At 41.2% G+C, this 17,835-nt stretch overlaps 1 protein-coding gene across 1 annotated transcript in view; it reads right to left on the bottom strand.

Annotated features, from left to right (window-relative positions):
- lrba (LPS-responsive vesicle trafficking, beach and anchor containing) overlaps nucleotides 1–17,835 on the bottom strand; it is a 244,934-nt gene that overhangs the window by 27,516 nt on the left and 199,583 nt on the right. Inside the window, exon 47 of the mRNA XM_063009084.1 lies at nucleotides 3,086–3,253. Within this exon, the coding sequence (XP_062865154.1) occupies nucleotides 3,086–3,253 (168 nt within the window). The remainder of the gene's footprint in view (nucleotides 1–3,085; nucleotides 3,254–17,835) is intronic.

The following is a 17,835-nucleotide window of genomic DNA, read 5'->3' as shown; positions in this document are numbered from 1 at the left end:
AGTATAAGACGTGCACTGAATAAACAAGGATTTCATGGCCGTACTCCATGACGCACTCCACTCTTGACCACAAGGAACATCAAAAGTAGACTAGAATATGGCATCATGGATTCCCAGAAAAACCAGGCAAGTGAAAACAAGGAAAGTGATGCCTTGTGTTGACAAATTAAACCTTGGTGATCAATGGACTTTCCAGCAAGACAATGATCCCAAGCACACCTCCAAGTCAACCAAAGCTTGGTTGAGAAAAAGATCCTGGAACACCCTGGAGTGGCCTTCTCAGTCACCAGATTTAAATCCGATTGAAAATCTTTGGTGGGATTTAAAGAAGACAGTTGCAGCATGGAAGCCATCAAACATCACTGAGCTAGAGGCTTTTGCATGTGAAGAATGGGCAACGATTCCAATCGAGAGGTGTAAGAAGCTTGTCAGAACTTACCGAAAACATTTGTTAGAAGTTATAAAAGCTAAAAGATGCTCCACAAAGTACTGAAGCTGGGGGTTGAATAATAGTGCACATGTACATGTGTTAAAAGATTTGCATTTTTCATTTCAACTTTAAAGTTAAGTCAACTTCTGTTGTCAAAATAACTCAAATATGTATCAATAAATATTTTTTGTTATCTAATGAGTTTTTTTGTCATTTATTGTCATTATCTTTCACTCGCATCACTATAATGTCTTTTGAGGTGAGGGGGTTGAATATTTCTGATTGCAACTGTATATATATATATATATATATATATATATATATATATATATATATATATATATATATATATATATATATATATATATATATACGTATATATACAGTATATATATATATATAAGGCAAGAACACTGCAATAAACTGCATCCCAAACCTAAAAAAATAGCACTACTGAGATTCTGTATCTTGTATTAACTTAAAATTAATATCAGTCAATTTCTGGTCTAAATGTTTCAGAAGAAATGTACAACAGTCAATCTGCAATATAAAATTTACAAGCTTTTAATTGCCGCACGCACTGGTGGGTTCGCATATTTGTTGAGGCTTGTGGTGGTGGGCTAGTGGGTTGTTATTATTATTAGACCCAACTAAGATAAAAACCAGGATCAACCCCTGTTCCTCCTAAGACCTTATAAACACAGATCCATCACTGCATTATTTGTACGTGTTATGTAGCATAGTAACATGCAACGTTGCAGGCGCAGGAACCTGTTTACATTAAATACAGTTGTTTTTAAAAATCATATTTTATTTTCTTTATTTTCATATACATTTCCTTTAACGGGTCAGCTAATCAGATGAGCTACAGAAAACAGCTGAGCCAAAGTAGAAAAGACAGAAGAAGAGAAAAATAGAAGAAGAAAAAAACAAAAAGTCGAGGACTGTAGAGAAGACAAGAGAAATTGAAAAGATTATTATGGGATGCAAATGGTAGCGGTGCTTTTGTACGGGAGCACTGGCCCTTTACTGATGAGCTCACTTTATATTCCACACACACACACACACACACACACATGCACGCATGCATACACACACACACACACACACACACACACACACACACACACACACACACACACTTTGGCACGTCATGCTTCTCGAGTCACCTGATTTACGCTGGACCTTGACAAGCCAATCTGAGTGAATAAACCTCTTTTATTTAGCATAATGGAGTTTAGGGATATGAGGTCAAACACACACACACACACACACACATTTATGGTAAAGAAAAGGTCACACTCATACTCTAATCTGTGATGTGTGACTATTGGAAAAGAGTGTGTGTGTGTGTGTGTGTGTGTGTGTGTGTGTGTGTGTGTGATTATTCAGGGTGTACTTTTAGTAGAAGTCCTGAGACAGGAAGCAATCATCGTCTGAGAAAACACAACTCTGTCTCCTTACTAACCCTAATCTGACATGAGACATTACACACGCCTCACAGTCTCTCCACACACACACACACACACACACACACACACACACACACACACACACACACACACACACACACACACACACACACACACACACCTCACTTTCCTATTACCAGAGTTCACCATTAGCATGTCTAAAACCATAGGAGAGAATATCCAGACTGCCCTTCCCTTCAAAATTCCCCCCATGCTCTGGAATTTCACAGCACTATTAGCGTCTGAACACTGAACGTTGTAGGGATTAGAACAAAACCTCTACTTTTACTGCCAGTGACATGACAGTGTTTGATGTATGTGTGTATATAGCTAGGTATAAAGGTTTTCAGATAAATATGTATGTTGGTGGACAAATAGAAAGTCAGGCCGGTCTGCTAGAAAGCAGCTGAATAAATAAGAAAAGCAATTAGGATGGGTAGGTAAGGATGCTGGATAGTAGGAGGGTTGGTAAGCATGCAGGTTAGTATGTGAGTAGTACAGATGCAGATTAGTAGGTGGGAAGGTAGGTATGCTGGTTAGTAGGTGGGAAGTACAAATGCAGATTAGTGGGTGGGTATGTAAGCATGCAGGTTAGTTGGTGGGTATGTAAGCATGCAGGTTAGTAGGTGGTTAGGTAAGCATGCAGGTTAGTAGGTGGATAGGTAAGCAAGCAGTTTAGTATGTAAGTAGTAACGATGTAGAGTGGTAGGTAAGAAGGTAAGCATGCAGGTAAGTAGGTAAGTTGGGAAGGATGCTGATTAATATAAAAGGATGCTGTTTAATAGGTAGGTAGATAAGCATGTTGATTAGTAGGTAGGTAGGTAGATATGCAGATTAGTAGGCAGGTAGGTAAGGATGCAGGTTAGTAGATAAGTAGGTAAGCATGCTGTATTGTAGGTAGGTAGTTAAACATGTAGATTAGTAGGTAAATAGGTAATCATGCTGATTAGTAGGTGGGTAGTTAAACATATAGGTAAGTAGTTGGTTAGGTAAGCATGCATTTTAGTAAGTGGGTGGGTAAGGATGTAAAATAGTAAGTGGGTAGTTAAGCATGCAGATTAGTAGGTGGGTAGTGAAACATGTAGATTACTAGGTGGGTGGGTAAGCATGCAGGTTGGTAGGTTAAAGTGTTTGTGTGAGTCTGTGTGTGTGTGTGTGTGTGTGTGTGTGTGTGTGTACACACCTCTCTGAGTACAGGATCATTAACAGAGCTGAGGTTGACCGCTCCCTCATAGGTAAGGTAGTAGAAGACGTTGAGGGCTCGTGCTGCTTCAGGTCCCTGCTGCTTGTAGCCGAAGATGAGATCCACCCACTGGTGCAGCTGACAAGAAACAAATTCACTCTCCAGAGCCTGAACACACAGAAAACACAACACCATGAACACAACAGTCCTGAAACATCGTATAAACAGCTGTTACAGTTACTACTGTCCTCCCAAACGTCACAACCCCATTCATGAGTGTGAGGGAAATGCACACGTTTTTTTCTCCCTTGATTGCCTCCCTTGATTTCTCCACATTTTCACTGACTTGCAAGGTTAACAAAACAGTCAATGTACAGAATAAAAATAAACTGATGAATGTTGACCATTTCGTTATATTTTTAAACAATATTCAAAAATAACAATGGAAATAAATACAGAAATAGGAAGCAAATCATTATTTAAACTGCTGGAGATTCGAACCTGAGAGCTCAAAGTCGCAGCAGTGGTGGGCTAGCGTGTTTTATCGCTGTACCAGCTTCCGAATGTTAATAAAATATACACACATACATGCAATCATAAAAAATATCTATTAAAACAGTAAGTATAGCAATGTTTCTAGTAAAGCAAAGCATTCTATTATGATCAGGGTTGCCAGGTATTCATATTCTCAGAAGAATTTGTGAATTTAGAATCTTAGTTCGCGAGAATCAATGCCCCTTTGCTAAAATATCCATTTCTATGTAGACTTCAAACTTTTTGTGCAGCCTCTTTTCTCCCTCTTTTGCATAAAACCCTATGTGGCCAAAAGTATGTGGACACCTAATCATGGGCTTGTTGGATATTCTATTTTATTTTACTCTTCTGTAAAGGATTTCTACAACATTTTGGGGGTCTGAAAATTAAAACTGATACTAATCTGTACGTTTGAAACAGTGATGTACAGCACACACACACACACACACACACACACACACACAGAACTATTATGAACACACAAACTTAGCTACGGAATCTCTCCATATGGTTTCTCATTAGTCAGTTACTCTGAGCAAATGAGCTGAAAGACAGCAAATCTGTTGTCTCTGTTGTGCATTAACGTTAGCGCATGTCGTAACCCCTCTCTGCGTTTACGAGCAAGAGAAACATAGCCGCCGTTTATGAGCCCTCATAAAGCGCAGCATTTAGATTAATTAGCACAAATCCGTCCTCATTCTCGCAGCCTCCCGCACGAACTGAGGAGCGCCTCTGATCGTCGTCGTCACATTAGCACACACCCAGACGTCACACCCAGCGCTTAAACGCCAATTTATATCGGTTAAGCGCCCGCGCCTGGGCCGCAGCATCGCTCATTTAAATGGCGCTCTTCTGACAGCTCATTTCTGCACCAAACGTTTTTAATTAGAGCGAAAACACGCCTGACATTTGCACGTTTGATGGGAGCCGCGTCGGCCGACGGCTTCATGAAACCGAGCGGAACGTCAATAAAAAGCAAAATGTCAGAGAGGAGAGCAAAACACGCTCCTCGTGTGTTAATAACTTTTAAGCTGAGTGCCTAGTCAGATGTGGAGGTTTAAATCCCAGCGTCCAATGCAGTTTAATTCATGAACATTCACTGCAGTATTGGCCAACTGTGGATGTTGGACTTCGCGTCACGGACTGTGAAATGAGCCTTTATCATAATACTCAATTTGCTGTAAAATAAAAATTTAAGGTTTGTGTTTAGTGATTTGTCTTTTGCATAGCGTTTAAATGTCTCACGTTTACTTCATTTGCACTACAAGGTGGTCCTAGCAATCCTACGGCAATTCAGTTAGCAATTGCTTAGTCAAAATGTCCAAAATGTCCAAAATGTCAAAGCCTCAAGCAGCTAAAAACATGACTCGGGTAACATTGGGAAACTCCCAACCAATTCAGTAGACACGGGGGGATTAGCAAAATACGGATGAGTATTTTGGTATTTGAGACAGAGCCTTACACTGTCGCTAGATGTTTTAGGTTTACATTCAACTATTATTGTAGGCTATGCTGTGTTTTGTAGCTTCCATTCATTGTCATTCAGTTTATGGGTATTTCATGGCTGCTGTGAAATCTGTAATTAATGAAAAGCACATATTATATGAATTTAGTAGGGTCTTAATTATATTGCAGTGGAAGCTGGAATCAGCTATTATACTGTATGTATAGCACCCCTGTAGCCGAGAGGGTTAAGGGCCTTGATCAAAGGCCAATCAGTAGCTGCATGGCAGAGCTGGGATTCAAACACACAATCTTATAGTTGGTAACTCAAAGCTCTTATAGTAGACAAATAATTACTTTGCCATTTATTTAATAAAAAATAGAGATTACCAAGAAAGCCTTTTATGTATGTGAATGCAAGAACATGACTGGGCACAAAAGGGGACCGGGATTTGTACTTCTTTTTACAAACATCATTTCACATTTATTATTTGCCTTTACAGTTTATTAATGTATAGAAAATCTATGAATGTAAAAGTTTTGGTTATGGGTCAGGTCTCCTGAGAATAGAAACCTAACAGATATCTTAGATTTAAGGGTACAGGTCAGTGTGTACAGCCTAAAATCCAAATTAAACACAGTAAAACAGTATTCAGATGTATGCAATACACAACTGGAACCGAATCCCAGAAGATCTTAAATCTGCCCCAAATGTTGCCATAGTTGAAAGCAGATAATTTGTTTTATTTCATGCTTATACACTGAGATAGAAAAACAGCATCACACTGATGTCTTCTTACTTATTTTTCCTCGTGATCTTTTGTTTCATGCTTTTTGTCCCACGTTAAGGTTTGTAATTGACATGTTTTTGAAACGTGCTATACATCACAAAAATAAAGTTGAAACTTGAAACTGTACTTGTCTAGTGTAATTGATACATACAGAACATATAACAGCACTGAACTGTACAAAACGGCTGCTATAATGGCCTTTTTCGGATCCCAGGTCAGCAGACCTTCAGCTCGTCTTAAGGGGTATGTGGATTGTACAGTCGAGTCGAGTGTGGGTCAGAAAACCGCCAAATTTGGTTGAACGTTATCAATTCTGCCAACAAGTGTAGTCAAAAATCTAACCAGTATTGTTCCAGAGGTTAGTTGATGGCTCTTAAAAGGTTGAGTGTAAAGAAAAAAAAAGCTTAAGGACATCCCAAAATAACCAAATATTAGATTTCCTATGTATAAAGACTAAACTAAAAAACGCTGACGTATTAACAGCACTGGTAAACAATCAGCTGCTAAATATTCCTCCTCTTTGTTGTATTCTGACTGAAAGGGCATACAGGAACAACACCCCCCACCCCCCCCCCCCGCCCGCCCCCCCCCCCCTTCCTTTCTAGCCCCACTTTCCACATACACCATGCGCACCACATCATGCCGACGACTCCCAGCGGAGTGTTCTGAGACATTGCGGCTCCGTTAATTGGCACATCAATAAGCCGCTCCAGATTTCCTTAATGAGCGCAGGCCATAAAAACTCCATATACTAATGCGTGCGCTCGAGAGCCCTTTACAGACCAGAGCAGAGGAGGGAGCGTTCAACGTAAGTGTTTATTTAACGCTAAAACGATCCGAAGAGCCTTTACACAAGTGTGTAGGGAGGAAGAGCATTCCAGATAACAGTGCTACACGGTTAAGAAAATTCATAGGCCGAAATTCCCCACCCGTACGCACGTGTGACCCGGGGTTAGCGTGTTGGCGCTAATGTGATTTAAAAAAGCCGGCGTGCGCGTGAGCGTGTGGTGTCTCTACACAGCGTTTCTTAATGAAACACGCAGCCGCGCTGACTTCCTGCGGGGCCTCATGAGAGCGAAGCAAACGCTGGCTGCATGGCTGATGAGGTCGGAAATCCCAGAGCGGCCGCATTAGCATCGAGTCGAGCCCCCGGAGAGGGGCCTGTCCAATCGCGGGAGAGCGCACGCACCCTCTCTGACTGGCACGAGGTGAGCGGCGGTATTAAACACACATCAGGCTGTGTATTAAGACTGGAGATGGGGTGCTAACAGAACAACCGGGGGTCAGCTTATCCGCATAATGAGCTCAACAGAAGAGACAGAGACAGGAGGACATTAAAAAAGAGACAGAGACCTAGTGAAAGGATTCTTTCCTTTACTGTTTAACATGTTTAACATCCTCGACTCAGTCTTGGCACTGTGAATAACTGAGTAACTTAACACAGAGCTGAAGTCAAAGGTTTACAAAAGTATCCAGACCCTCCGAATTATTAAGTTTAGATTAGTAGGTTGGTAAATAAGGATGCAGGGTAGTAGGTGGGTATGTATTGATTCAGGTTAGTAGGTGGGTATGTAAGGATGCTGGATAGTAGATGATTATGTAAGGATGCCGGTTAGTAAGTGGGGAGGTAAGGATACTGGTTAGTAGATGGGTATATAAGGACACAGGTTAGTAGGTGGGTATGTAAGGATGCTAGTTAGAAGGTGGGTATGTAGGGATACTGGTTAGTAGGTGAGTATGTAGGGTTGTTGGTTAGTAGATGGGTAGGTAAGGATGCAGATTAGTAGGTAAGTAGGTAAGGATGCAGGCTAGTATGCAAGGATGCTGGTTAGTAGGTGGGTGGGTAAGGATGTTTGTTAGTAGATGAGTATGTAAGGATGCAGGTTAGTAGATGAGTATGTAAATATGCAGATAAGTAGGTGGGTATGTAAGGATGCAAATAGTAGATGGGTATTTAGGGATGCAGGTTAGTATGTGGGTAGGTGGGGATGCAAATTAGTGGGTGGGTAAGGATGTTTGTTAGTAGGTGGGTGGGTAAGGATGCAGGTTATTAAGTGGGTAGGTGGGGATGCAGGTTAGTGGGTGGGTAGGTAAACAAGCTAGTTAGTAGGTATGTATGTAAGAAAGCAGGTTAGTAGGTGGGTACACAAAGGGTTTGCAAGCACAAAAGTATCTGGACTCTCCTCCTAATTATTGAGTTTAAGTGTTAACCCCCACTTGTTGTCAAACAGTGTAAAAAATCAGTTTGTTCAATAATCAACCCAATAGAACATCACTGGGATGACTCGGAATGTCGACGGTGAGCCATGCCTTTTTATCCAACATCGGTGGCTGACCTCACAAATGCTCTCTTGACCAAACAGCCAGAAAGGAAAAAAAGTCTTTCCAGAATAGTAGCTCTATAATAATGGCCATAGTTTTGCAACAAGCACATGTTCAGGTGTCCACATACTTTTGACCCTACATGGTATCTTTGCTGACTGACTAAGTTTTAGGCCGAGGGAGCTGCTTTTTCAAGTGGCTTGCTTTACTGAAGGTCACTAGAGGCTACAGTTCACACTAGAGCGACTAACAGGGGTCTCAGACGTCTCTGTGTTTTACGAGAAGGATTTGGACGAGCTCTGCCGGTCTTTAGCTGCTGTTTAATGGCGTTTTAAAGTCTTAGCACGACGCACGCGTTACGCTGACACTTTACAAATCAATCTACCGGTCTGCGTGGGAGCTGAGCAAGAGGAAGGACACGGGCAGGACGACAGACGTGCTGTCTGATATTGATTAACGCAGATTACAGTGACAATCACATCACTGCCACACACACACACACACACCTGACCTCTACTTTCACTTACAGTGCCATGGTATCTATGGGTCAGTGAGAGTCTTTCCTCAAAGAGATTCTACCCATCATGCAGAAGGTGGATTGGCTTGTCTCCCTCTCCTTCTCTCTCTGATTTGCAATGGTTCATATGCTGTTACCTACCAATTGCATCACCCTACTAATAACTTCTGAGGTCCAGCGAGCACAGACACACAGACACAGACACAGACACACACAGACACACACACAGACACACACACAGACACACACACAGACACACACACAGACACACACACACACAGACACACACACAGACACACACACACACACACACACACACACACACGGGCCTCAGTCATGTTTACGTAGCTGCTCAGGACGAATGAGGCACCTCGATCACTACAACACACAGAACTACAGAGCTTCTGATTGTGTGTGTGTGTTTGTGTGTGTGTGTGTGTTTGTGTGTGTGTGTGTGTGTGTGTGTGTCTGTCACGCTGACCACTGAAGTGATTAGAATAAATGACTGGTGTAATTAACTTGTCTTCTAATCTTCTTAAGTCCAAATCTGGTAATGATGGAGACTCACTAAACATCATCAGTCCAATTTGGACATGTCCCAAACCAGCCAGCTAATTCACTTACTTACTATTTAGGACACACCATGAAGATCTTTTTTTTATTTTTCGACGTTGTTTGGTTTAACCTGGTCCGTTATTTCTTAATATGCATGATCTTCAAGCCCAAGATGGCATTACATGAAAAACCGATGTACTACCTTGGAAAACTGTAGTCAGATAACACAGTCCGCCACTTCATCAATAAATACACATATATATATATATATATATATATATATATATATATATATATATATATATATATATATATATATATATATACTGTATATATATATATATATATATATATATATATATATATATATGGTCAGTAGGGGTGCAATAGGGGTTCCTTTTGACTGATAAATGGGGTACGGGGGGGGGGACTTGTTTTACAGAGCAATAGATGGGCAATATACTGTATATATATATGTGTATATGTGTGTGTGTGTGTGTGTGTCTCATGCTTTTTGAAGTACTTTGGAAAACCATTGTCAGTTAACAGTCTGCCGGTTTTAGACCACAATAATTTATTAATATGGTGTAGGGCCTCCTTTTGCGGCCAATACAGCGTCAATTCGTCTTGGAAATGACATATACAAGTCCTGCACAGTGGTCAGAGGGATTTTAAGCCATTCTTCTTGCAGGATAGTGGCCAGGTCACTACGTGATGCTGGTGGAGGAAAACGTTTCCTGACTCGCTTCTCCAAAACACCCCAAAGTGGCTCAATAATATTTAGATCTGGTGACTGTGCAGGCCATGGGAGATGTTCAACTTCACTTTCATGTTCATCAAACCAATCTTTCACCAGTCTTGCTGTGTGTATTGGTGCATTGTCATCCTGATACACGGCACCGCCATTGGATGCACATGGTCCTCCAGAATGGTTCGGTAGTCCTTGGCAGTGACGCGCCCATCTAGCACAAGTATTGGGCCAAGGGAATGCCATGATATGGCAGCCCAAACCATCACTGATCCACCCCCATGCTTCACTCTGGGCATGCAACAGTCTGGGTGGTACGCTTCTTTGGGGCTTCTCCACACCGTAACTCTCCCGGATGTGGGGAAAACAGTAAAGGTGGACTCATCAGAGAACAATACATGTTTCACATTGTCCACAGCTCAAGATTTGCGCTCCTTGCACCATTGAAACCGACGTTTGGCATTGGCACGAGTGACCAAAGGTTTGGCTATAGCAGCCCGGCCGTGTATATTGACCCTGTGGAGCTCCCGACGGACAGTTCTGGTGGAAACAGGAGAGTTGAGGTGCACATTTAATTCTGCCGTGATTTGGGCAGCCGTGGTTTTATATTTTTTGGATATAATCCGGGTTAGCACCCGAACATCCCTTTCAGACAGCTTCCTCTTGCGTCCACAGTTAATCCTGTTGGATGTGGTTTCTCCTTCTTGGTGGTATGCTGACATTACCCTGGATACCGTGGCTCTTGATACATCACAAAGACTTGCTGTCTTGGTCACAGATGCGCCAGCAAGACGTGCACCAACAATTTGTCCTCTTTTGAACTCTGGTATGTCACCCATAATGTTGTGTGCATTGCAATATTTTGAGCAAAACTGTGCTCTTACCCTGCTTATTGAACCTTCACACTCTGCTCTTACTGGTGCAATGTGCAATTAATGAAGATTGGCCACCAGACTGGTCCAATTTAGCCATGAAACCTCCCACACTAAAATGACAGGTGTTTCAGTTATTTTGTCCAACCCCTGTATATATATACAGGTATATATGGTCAATGGGGTGCTATGGAGGTTCCTTTTCACTGATAAATGGGGTACGGGAGTGTGCCTCATGTTTTTTGTAGTACCTTGGAAAACCATTGTCAGTTAGCACAGTCTACCGCTTCATCAATATATATAACCTGGGACAATTGGGACAGTAGTAGCTTAGCGGTTAAGGTACCGGACTAGTAATGAGAAGGTTGCCGGTTCAAGTCCTACCACCGCCAATATGCAACTGTTGGGCCCCTGAGCAAGGCCCTTAACCCTCAATTGCGTCAAAAAGCGTCCACTAAATGCTCCAAATGTAAATATAACTTTACTTCTCAAAGACAAAGTCAGACATCAGTTCTCTTGGTCTGGACTAATTTCAGATGGAATAAAAGACGAGTTCACATTAGCCAAAAGCCAACTGTCACAGTATGCAAGTAGATCAGTGCCCACGGCATGGGTGGCTTGCATATGTGTAAAGGTACCACTGATGCGGAGGCATACAGTGGGATTGTAAAAAGTCATATTCTGCCATTAAGGCAACGGGATGAACTGGCACTCTGTACTGTGTGTTTCTGCCTTGTGCCCAGTCCAGACCAGCCACCAGATCTGCCACCCAGAATAAAGTGAAATAAAAAGTCAAATTCTTTTAGTATTAATTTGTGCAAAGTAGATATTAGGATCTAAATAACCCTAAAAATACAAAGCTAGGTCAAACGGATTAAAGCTATATTGTTTAGCCATGTGTAAACATGTCTGCATCTTATGTTTTAAAACACATTTTTAAATAGGACAGATCAAATTCCCCAAGGTCGGGAGGTGAAGCAGTAATTACACCTCATTAAATAAAATTAACAGACTCTCAGGTGAGTGTGGAGGCATGTGATGAGGGTCACCGACTCCTATGATGGATGGATGTCCTCACCTTACCATCCTCCAGGTGAAATGCAGAAAGGCATAAGGACCCGTTTGCACCCATGCTGAAAATTAATTTCTCACTTTTTTTTATTCGCATGGCATGCTTGAGTGAGTGAGTGTGAAGGGGAAACTCAAGGCTAAGATGCACTGGTACCACTAATACACACAGGTTCAGGAAATACTGCACTGCCGTAGACCGTAGAATGGCTCATTTCGTATTCATGACCAAAGGCATAGTGTGTCTCTGTTATTCACCATTCGCTGTTTATCGTTAGGTAGTCTGGTATAAATCTTCCCATGATGCCTTATAATATTGCACACTTATAAAATCTGATCCTAAGGGCGCATTCACATGAGAAGCGGCAAATCAGCTTTTGGTTCTGGCTGTGCCGCTCAATATTCACCTGATTGAACTGACCTTTTTAAAGCGCCTCCAATGAGACAAACTGTTTGATATGACGCGGTAAAAGCGACTCAGGAAGTATGAACAACACTTAACGTGGCTTATTGTACTAAAACAACAACCAAGGGATTTCATTAGTGGAGAAACTTATGAGCAGTAATAATTAAGAGAGGCTCAGTGTTCATATGTCGTTCTTTTAATACATTAAATCATGTTAAGATTTTTTTTTTAATGATAAGCGGTTTGCACTCTCTCGGAAAAGCTGATTCTCACAATTTCTCAGCACCCTGAGCTATAACACAAGTTTAAAAGTGAAACAGTGAGGAAAATCCAATCCAGCTAAACACAGATACATGTGGAGCTTTCAGAGTGAATTTGATGGTTATTCCACACAAATGCAGATTCGTCTCATATTTGCACTTTGATGACGTTTTACCGCACCGCAAGCCAAGTGCTTCTTATTTGGATGTGCCCTAAGAAAGTCTTTAACACAGGGGAACACACTACACACTCTGTATTACTTTACCACTCATGTCTTTGCATCGACCAGACAACAGGAGCTGGTCTTGTAGTGGCAATGAAGTAAATTTCCATCCTACCTTCCCTTCCTAAAACATTCTCGATTGTGCTTTATAAGCACCCAACCAAGCACAATTAAGGCTCAAACTAGGGTCTTTGCAATGGTTGTGTAATGCATTAAACCATGTGTGGTAAATCACACGTACCTTAGTTGTGTTCTTCAAAACAAGACCAAATTTACACCCGTGTGTTGATCCGTTTGGAATATTAAAAAACTAAAATTAAGATGATTGTTTAGCCTTAAAAAAACCTATTTGCACCCCGGAGGAATATGAAAATAAAACACATGACAGTCATGCCCACATGGCTCTGCAGACAGATATTATTGCAGCTTGCACAGTGGGTGGAACTTGTCAAAAAATTACTGATAACAAAGCACATCCATTTAGAAGTAAAAAATACAAGTCGATTTTACTGTCATTTAAAATTGGTCTCTTACTGGATGGACCATGGAGTATTGTTTTTTTTTTTTTTTTTTGCAACAGCTGGCTCTGGAACACCTGGAGATTCTAGAAGAATCTGGGCTAAGTTTTGCAAATGAGAACAGAACAAATTTAGACTAAATAGTTGTTTTTTTTTTCCCACACAGGAAAATCCAGGCAACCTCAGAACTGATGTGACCCCATATTAAGAAGGGTATGTGGTTTCGCACATGCCCACAGTGGACCGTCAATGTTGAGGCAATTATAATGGTGTATACATGATGGAATGTGACTGTACTGTAATAGGGTATTCTGTTACACCATCATACCCATAAATCGTCACATCCCTAGTCCAAATAAAGTGCATTTCTGAGTGTAATTGTCTCGCGTCTCTTATCTCCCACTCGGAATCTGACATGACCCTCTGTGTGTGAGTCTGACCCGATAAGAGCGGACAGCTGTCAGAGATTTGAGCTGAGAACAAAACGTTTCTCCACTCACAATAATGTGACACTTGTCTTTCAGTAAAGTGAAAGTGGGTTTTGCTTTTTCACACCAGCAGCTGCCTGTGTAATCAAATCTCAAAGATTTCTACAGTCATTCGTAAAGTACAATAATTTTTTTCTATTTATTTTTATTACCTATCCGCCTAACAGAGGACAAAATGTTCCAAAGATACAGTATGTTACCCATTTGTGCTGCTTGCCCTTAATAATAATAATAATAATAATATCAGATGATTTATCACCTGTATGTTCTTATCCTTTATGCTATGGTGGTGCTATGGTGGCACAGCAGTCTAAGGGCGCATTCACAAGTGGCAAAACCGCTTATGGCTTAGCACTTGCCATGTTGCGTTTGCGCTTTTTTTTTTTTTTACTTCGACCCAGTTTGCCGCTGCCCTTTTCAAAGTGCCTGCAATGAGACAAACTGTTTGATATGATGCGATAAAAGCGACTCATGCAGTACGAACAACGCTCAGCGTGATTTATTGTATTAACATAACAACAGAGGAATTACATTAGTGGAGAGAACTTATGAGCAGTAATAATTAAAAGAGGCTCAGTGCAGAGATGGTCACAAAATACAAGTCAGAGTCAAGTCATGAGTCTTAAGGCTAGAGTACGAGTCAAGTCACGCGTCAATATAATAAACACAAAACATATATTGAAAATGTAGCACAGAAATAAACAAATAATCTGTAAGTTCAGATAAAAAACAACAACAGATTAGCAACTGTATTTTGCCGGTTTACTTAGTGCCTTTACTTTTCTAGTCATTGTGCAAATTAATGTAATTTCCATAACATAAGGTACCAGTTAAAAGCTTAAACTGATACGTTATGTTTTCATTGCAAAACAAAAGTGCGCGATAAATCACAGCACAGCGGCCAAAATCCAAAACACAGCAAAAAAAATCATAACCACTGCTTACCTTAGCTTACGTTCTTCCAGATGCTATTACATTTATAACCGTGTGTCCCATTAGGAATATAATCCGTTATTTTTTAAATGTGCTTCTAATTAAAAACCTCTAAACCATTCCTGGTTATGAAGTAAAACACGAACTCGTTAGAAAGCCAATCAAGTGTTTCATTGACATCATCTGTGTGATGCAAACTGAATAAATGCAAATATATATATATATATATATATATTAGGGCTGTCGAAGTTAACGCGATAATAACGCATTAACGCGATCTCAATTTAACGCGATTAAAAAAATGTAACCGAGCGTCATAGTGATGCACTTTCTTAATAAAGAAATAAATACACGGTATATTCACAAGTTGTCGGGAGCAGAACACTTTATTACTTTTTCTGTTACGGTACCGAATAGCGGACAGCTAGAGTCGTTAGCCAAGCATGCTATTCCATGAACTATGGAAGCCCCAAAGGGTCAAAACACACTCACTTCGTGTAGAAACGTCCATCAAACCATTGTCACAATACAACCACAGAAAAGTCTGTTACAATAACTACGCCTTGTTCCACCTAAAGCATCGCTGATCTACAATGTTTGCTGATGGTGAAATTTTAACCTACAATCTGACATACATACGAAGTCAAGGGTCTCTGCTGGATAGTATTACTATAGTTTTCTGTTGTCCCAGCAGTTTTTAACATAAGTACATTTAGCATATAATGTGTTCACCATTTCAATTGTAACATTTCACTTAAAAATCCTTGTTTTCTATAACATTTAGACATATATTTTTTAATGCGATTAATTGCGATTAACTATATGAAATTCTGAGATTAATCGCGATTAAAATTTTTAATCGTTTGACAGCCCTAATATATATATATATATATATATATGATGCTAGGGACTCTTGTTGTTTTGCGAGTCATGAGTCGAGTCCGTGTCGAGTCTAAATTCGCTGTGTGTGCGACTTACATGTGACCCATCTCTGGCTTAGTGTTCATATGTCGTTCTTTTAGTATATTAAACCACATTAAGCTTGTTAACAGTGAGAAAAATACAGCTAAACACAGATACATGTGGACGCTTTCAGAGTGAATTTGATGGACAATGTGAACAATGTGAATGCAACCTAAATCTCTAGCCAGGGTTTGATACTGGCCGGTGCCACCAGCCTGGTCTGATGCTGTACAGATGAAATTGATCACGTCTAAGTGAACAAATGCCAGATTGGAAGAAACTTCACTGCAAAAGATTTGGCAAAAATGATGTCTGTCGTCCGTTTAAGGCACCAGCACATCTACGTTTAGGCATCAGTTGGTGTCCGATCGGCTTGAGCAACTCCTCTGCCCTTGTGGATGTCAGGCATCTGGGCGGAGGTCGCCTACTAAAATATGGAATTGGACAATAGAGACTGCAGACACTACTACTGCACAGATGATTCCAGAACCGCATTACTGCCTCTGCAGCCATGGCAAGAATTCTGGAATATTTTGGCCCAAATGCAAAAAAAATCCCACCAATGACGTAGCTCCACAGGAATGTTCAGTTTAGCGTGATGATGAACAGAGACGAGTCGTTATCGAAAAGACATCAACACGCCGCTCTTACTGTCAGAGAGGGAGACGGGGAATGAGTGAGAGAGACAACGAGACAGACAAAAAGAGGAAGACAAAGTAGCCTGTCGGAATTCCATTACTACACAAGAGCACAAATACACGCGCGTTGTGTTTTACTAGATTTCTTTCTGATCTACTACACACACTTCAAGAACATGCACTCTCATAATGAAGTGCCAGGTTACACAGACAAGAGGAATGCAGCAGTCCTCTGTCTTCTCTGTCTCTCAAACCCTCACACACACACACACACACACACACACAGACGTACACACAGAACTCCTGTCGTCTTTCTGGAGAGGGCAGTAAATTTTACAAGCAGGCACTTAGCATGGCTGTCCAGATTGCAGTTTAATTAGCTGTTAATCATCTATAGGACATAAACGACCATGTGTCAGTGTGTGTGTGTCCTGCTGATCCATTAGCCGCGCGCTTCCGACAGCGGGTGCGTCTCTCTGTACAAATCTGCCTCTGTAGCGAAGCGGCACAGCTGACTACAGCTAATGCCAACTATCCATCACGCACACACACACACACTGTCTGAATCCCCCATCAAGAGCAGTCTGGCCTTTCCAAAAATATGCAGTTCTAATACAGTCCTTTTACAAACTGGGGTAGGCATTCACCCAGGGATTTTTCAAATAGTGATTAGGGTACATCCTTTTTAGTATATATTCTAACTAGGGATGCATCGATACCATTTTTTCCCAACCGACTACGAGTACAAGTACATGTATTTTTGTACTTGCCGATACCGATACCAATACCTATTTAGAATACCGTTTTTTTTTAAACAAAAACACACGTGAGAAGTGACGAGAAGTTTAATGATACCACGTCCAAAAATGCACGTCAACAAGTAGCGAGTGATCAAAGTGTTTGTGCGCTGACGTGATGAAATCAAGGAGGAAAAATAAATGAATCTGAGTGGATTTGGCAACACGAATAGCATGGATTGTTCTGTAGTGAGTTGGAGGTTAATAAATATTTTTGCAATGTTGCTGTTTTGTTGTTATGTTTTGTAGAGAACGATCAGGTCAGAAATACTGTAAAACGTGTGTGTGCCGGTGTATTCTGATATAAACTATATCATCCCCCTGTCCCACCTGTTTACACTCCTCTCCTGCGTTTCCCCTCACACCGTATCCTGCGTTCTCATTGGCTGTTCGACATGTCACTCATTCCCAGTCGCACATCTGAGATCAGATATCTGACGTGCTAGAAAACTCGAGCGCTCGGCGAGCCGGTTGGATCGAGTTGTTGGATAGTTCACCCTTAGCGATTGAGAGCCGAGTTTTGATCTCGCCAGTCGCCGAGCGAAAATCAGGGCAAAAATCGTGTAGCGTGAACCAGGCATAACGCAGCAACGTGCACTAGGCACACGGTATCGGATGTTTAGTATCGGAGCCTCGTTTGCGAGTACGAGTACGAGTTAATGAGCGCGGTATC

This window comes from Trichomycterus rosablanca, chromosome 14 (assembly GCF_030014385.1).
Source record: "Trichomycterus rosablanca isolate fTriRos1 chromosome 14, fTriRos1.hap1, whole genome shotgun sequence".
NCBI classification, from domain to species: Eukaryota; Metazoa; Chordata; class Actinopteri; order Siluriformes; family Trichomycteridae; genus Trichomycterus; species Trichomycterus rosablanca.
The sequence above is the reverse complement of the archived record's forward strand: the minus strand, read 5'-3'. Positions and strand labels throughout refer to the sequence as shown.